At 34.0% G+C, this 4881-nt stretch overlaps 2 protein-coding genes across 2 annotated transcripts in view; one reads left to right on the top strand and one right to left on the bottom strand.

Moving 5' to 3' along the window:
• The window catches only part of LOC105620298 (ras-related protein Rab-11A), a 14250-nt gene extending 14115 nt beyond the window's left edge, over positions 1-135 (bottom strand). Inside the window, exon 1 of the mRNA XM_012201805.1 lies at positions 32-135. Within this exon, the coding sequence (XP_012057195.1) occupies positions 32-71 (40 nt within the window). The 5' untranslated portion in view covers positions 72-135. The remainder of the gene's footprint in view (positions 1-31) is intronic.
• Positions 136-2598: 2463 nt separating this feature from the next.
• Positions 2599-4162, top strand: LOC105620287 (zinc finger C4H2 domain-containing protein). Its single transcript, XM_012201794.1, has 5 exons — positions 2599-2657; positions 2748-2919; positions 3416-3597; positions 3734-3934; positions 4033-4162. The coding sequence occupies exons 1-5, from the start codon at positions 2599-2601 to the stop codon at positions 4160-4162; spliced, it is 744 nt and encodes a 247-aa protein (XP_012057184.1).
• The last annotated feature ends 719 nt before the right edge of the window (positions 4163-4881 follow it).

The following is a 4881-nucleotide window of genomic DNA, read 5'->3' as shown; positions in this document are numbered from 1 at the left end:
GAGAGAGAGAGAGAGCGAAGTGGCGATTTACCTTTAAATAAATAATCGTATTCGTCGTCCCGAGTACCCATTTTGACCGCAGCGAGCAACAAGCACTTCTCAGCAAACCGACGTTGGTTACTCCCGGGGAATTGGAATCGCGCTACTGCGACGACGTATGGCTTATATACAAAGGGCAGAGAAGGCCGAGGAGCCGCCGATTGGCTCCCGTGTGTGTGCTCGTAGCTCTCTCGCTTCTCCTAGCTTCGCCACGGACGTGAACGAGCGACGCAAAGCGTTAGCAAAGAGATTTGCCGTCGCACGCGAACGATAACGGGGGAACAGAAGACCGGGGAAACCGATGGCGGTGCGAGCGCGAGCGATCGGCCAACGGCGATACAATTATTTTCGTTCTTTCAATTTAACTGTACAATATGGCCTCCTTTCTACGCCCCTCCAGGGCCTGACGAACTACGCACGCGCAATCCTCGAACGCGTGCGCTTGCGCGCAAGCCCGACCGCGCTTGCTTGAAAACGGGAATCTTCTCACAGTCCTCACTGTCTTCTTGAGATGCACTTTGGGCTAAATCGAGGGGAACGGAGATTTATGAAGATTGTCGCTTGCTTGCTTCGGTCACACCCTCCGCTATTCATTCACTTCTTTCCAGCTTTGTGATTCGCATGTTTTCGTTAAATCGTGACGATTTCTATCTAACGATCGATTTGCAAGACCAATTGAATCGATCTCACGAGTTGTGTCAAAGAATGATGCACGTGGAGCCATCTATGTCTATTTTTGTTTCCTGGAAACTTGTAACATTTACCATTGTCGATAAGATATTGGCGGAAGATAAAGAAGACAGAAAATTCGTGAAAATGAGAGAGAAATTAAAAGAAAAAGAACTACTTATTATACAGTTCTTGAATTCTTGAAACGAAGTAAAATTATAAAAAATGAACGAATATTTATAACTTTATTATCAACATCTCATGAATTTATTTATTTTTGTAATTTTTACCTTTTTTCAAGAATGAGTCTCGTGACATTATTTGTGTAAATAAAACGTCAACATACATTTTAATTATTTATTAATTATTATATTTCCCATAAATAAAATTAAATGGAATCATTTTTATTTGATAGAAGCGCGTTCGTTCGGCTTAAAATTACGCAATATCGAGAAGTAATATAATTGCTAGAGCTAAGTTATGGATGTTTTATCAGAGCAAAGCATTAAGAAACGTTAGGTAACGTACTACGTCACTCGCTCTATTCCAGGGTTAAATAGAGATCAATGGTACATTATTATTCATGTCTCTTGTATTTGTGCTAAATATCGTCGTTCGATTCTTAAATAACTGAAGCAATTATGTATACTGTATGCGATTTTTATTATATAAATCGAACAAAATTAAACACGGAATCGAAAAGACACATAAAAATGTCCATTTCAATTAGTGTAGATCGATTAAGTTTAATTTTGGTTTTATTTACTTTTTATCTTTTTCTAATTTTTAAAAATAAAAAAAAGATAATTAAATTAGTAAGTTAAATCGAGATTAAAGTAATTAATCTAAATTAATATAAATGGATATAATTAATATACATATACGTTAATAACATTATTATCATAGTAGCCAATATCCGTTTATATCAATATTTACATAATTTATCTTTATTCTTATACAATATGTCAAGTAAAATATCATAACATTTATTTTAGAATCAAATAATAAAATTATTCATTTCTTATTGTTTAACTTGTAACCTGTAGAAATTACCAACTTATGTGATTGGGGATAACGAATTATAACTGAGAAACGTGGCTGTTTACAATTTTGTCCTTTAAATTAATTAATTACTACTAATCAATCAGTATATTTATAAGCTTTAAATGTAAGAGTTATAAAAAGTGTGCGGTTCGACAAAGAGGCGAAAATTTTCAAGAAACAAATGAAACATATCTAAAACTTATTTTGCGCGTTTTATATTTATGTATTCGTCACATTTCAAAATAGGACAATTTATTTATGATTTTATAAGTCACACATTTTGCTGTACGTGTGCATTTCAACATATATCTCATTTACACGTGCGATTTTTCAATTTTTGAAATATTCTGTGGAATTAAATGGAATTCTATTGTGAATTTTGACGCAAATCATGAATTGTCCAAAGACGCGATCCAGGACGCGAGAAAAAAATCGTGGGAAATTGAATTGGAGCGCCTGTCGAGATTACGAGCCTCAGCATCCCAGATGGCGCGTCGCGTTCATCTCGTTGCACAGATTTCAAGTTCGCTATCTTACGCGGGTGAAAAGAAAAAAAAAAGCGATTGATGAACGAGTCAACCGAGTCCGCTGTGCTCTCGTGCTCTCTCTGCTGTAAGCTGTTTGATAATTCTGTCAAACAGCTTCGCCAAAGTCCCGATTCACGGAGTCTCTTTAATCGCGCGTAACTTTCTTCCTGTGAAACGCTTTTTTTGTTTCTCATTAATCGCAATAATCGCTCCGATATTGAATTCAAATATGCAGTAGTCGAACTCCAATTCAGTGGAAATCGTTGTTGAAGTTCCGTGAGTTCCAAACAATCGTAAATAACGAGGATTAACCTCCGGTATGTCGGCGTCCGAAACGGCAGTGATTTTTGCGAAGTTAGAAGCTTTAAAAGACATTAGGTATGAGAACGCAGTCTCGTTTGACACTTATCCTTTCATACATTGCATAAGAAATTTATTCGATTAGATGTTTCATTTTGTTCTTCATAGGTCAAAGACCCTTCAATTGGAGAAACTGAAACAGAGAATATTACAAGAGGTGGAACAGACCGAACAGGAGGAGAAATGTTTATTAGAATACAAGCAGGAGATGGATTTGCTGATGCAGGAGAAAATGGCACACGTAGAGGAATTACGTCAGATACACGCAGACATCAATGCGGTAAATTGTATTACTTGGTTTTTACTTCCACAAGCAAAGATCTGTTTTTTATAGCTGAACTAATATACACACTTTTGAAACAACTTAAAGTGAAATAGAGATATTTAGCTAAAGTAAGAAAAAATTATATTGCAGTCTAGTTATTGCAGGAATAAAAAGCAGATCTCAAGAAAAAAATTGTATTCTAAAATTTACTGCCAATTGAAAATTTATAATTTATGCTACATGCACTATACAGAACATTATACATTAAAAGTCTATAATTTAGGATAGTTTCATTATTAGATTTGTTCTTTTTAGTTGAATTTCTTGAATAGTTTATCTCTTCTCTTTACCTCTCTAACATAAAAAGAAAGAAAAATGACTTATGCAATTCAGCTAAAAAGAATAAGCCTTATGGTAATAAAATTTGAAATACAATCAAAATATAATTATATGGAATTATATAGAATTGGAATTATATAGAATCGTAATAATAAAGTTTACTCTTGATTAGATGGAATCAGTGATCAAACAAGCAGAGGAAGCACGTAACAGAGCTAGGGAAACTGCTAAACTAATTCATAATAATGATTATCAACCACTGAAACACGACATTGATCGTATGCGCAGGGAATTCTTAGGTTTGGAAAGGTTACCAGAATTGTACGAAACTGAATCGGATCTTATCTCCCCTGAGTAAGTATCTATACTAACACAAAGCTGTTGAAGATCAGCAGTAAGAGTGATGCATGTAATATCAGCCAATAAGTGGAGATTGACATTATGGACTGAGCTGAGTCAAACTTTTATTGTGTAGACGGTTTGTTCATAGTTACTTTGAACGTCCAATGCAAAAAGCGGAATGGAGAGTAGAAGTACGAGGCGATGACTTGTTACCATCGCTTGGACTACATCATCCTGGGCATCCAGGTGGTTCTACACCTTTCTTAGCTCCGCAACCGCTTCAAGGACCGAGTAAACCAGAGCCTAGACCATTACCGCCAGCTCCAGGGCCACCCGCTCCAACATTCAGGTACCACTGGTATATCTCGTCCCCTTATTATATTTTTTATGTAAAATTGAAAACATTACTTGTTAATTTTGTAATACAATATTTCTATCGCTTTACAGGCAACAACCGCCGCCTATGAAGTCTTGCCTTTCGTGCCATCAACAAATTCATAGGAATGCACCAATTTGCCCACTCTGCAAAGCAAAATCGCGATCGCGTAATCCTAAGAAACCAAAGAAGAAAGATTAATTATAATTCTATGACTATTTGTATGAATAATCTGCATTTCTACAATTCATGTTAAGAAAAGACATGTATTAATCATTTTTATAATCCATAGTAATCATGCACTCTTATCGTATCATTAGCATTTATAAGTGATAGCACAGCATTTATGAGAATCTATATGTTTATATAATGTGTCATTTTTTGACGACAGCTTTTTTTAGTATTAAAAATTTTATTGTATTCGCGTATGTTATGAATATAGAAGAATGTAAGAAAATCATATAGAAATCAAATAATTTCTATTATAATTAGAGAAATAAAAATACAAATTTAATATTTGACAACTAGTTTAATTTATCTTTATCTATATCAAATATTGAGAAATTTATATATAGTGTATTCTAACAATTTTCGTTATTATTAAAATAAATTAGAAAAGAATTATTATTTACAAAGAAGGGCAATACAAATTATTTATTGTAACTTTATATTCGTCTTTATTTTCATTAATCATAAAATATAGTAATGTAAATACCGCATACATTTTTATTTGCCATTATATATATTTAAATTATTTTCAATATATACAAATATTAGAAAAATATACCTTAGTATATGTAGACAACACTGAAAATTTCTATAAATGCATAAATGAAGTAATTCTTTATTATTTCATGTGTGTGTGTGTGTGTGTGTGTGTGTGTGTGTGTGTGTGTGTGTGTGTGTGTGTGTGTGTGTGT

This window comes from Atta cephalotes, assembly GCF_000143395.1.
Source record: "Atta cephalotes unplaced genomic scaffold scaffold00002, whole genome shotgun sequence".
Taxonomy (NCBI): domain Eukaryota; kingdom Metazoa; phylum Arthropoda; class Insecta; order Hymenoptera; family Formicidae; genus Atta; species Atta cephalotes.
This window is presented reverse-complemented; position numbering and strand designations above follow the sequence as displayed.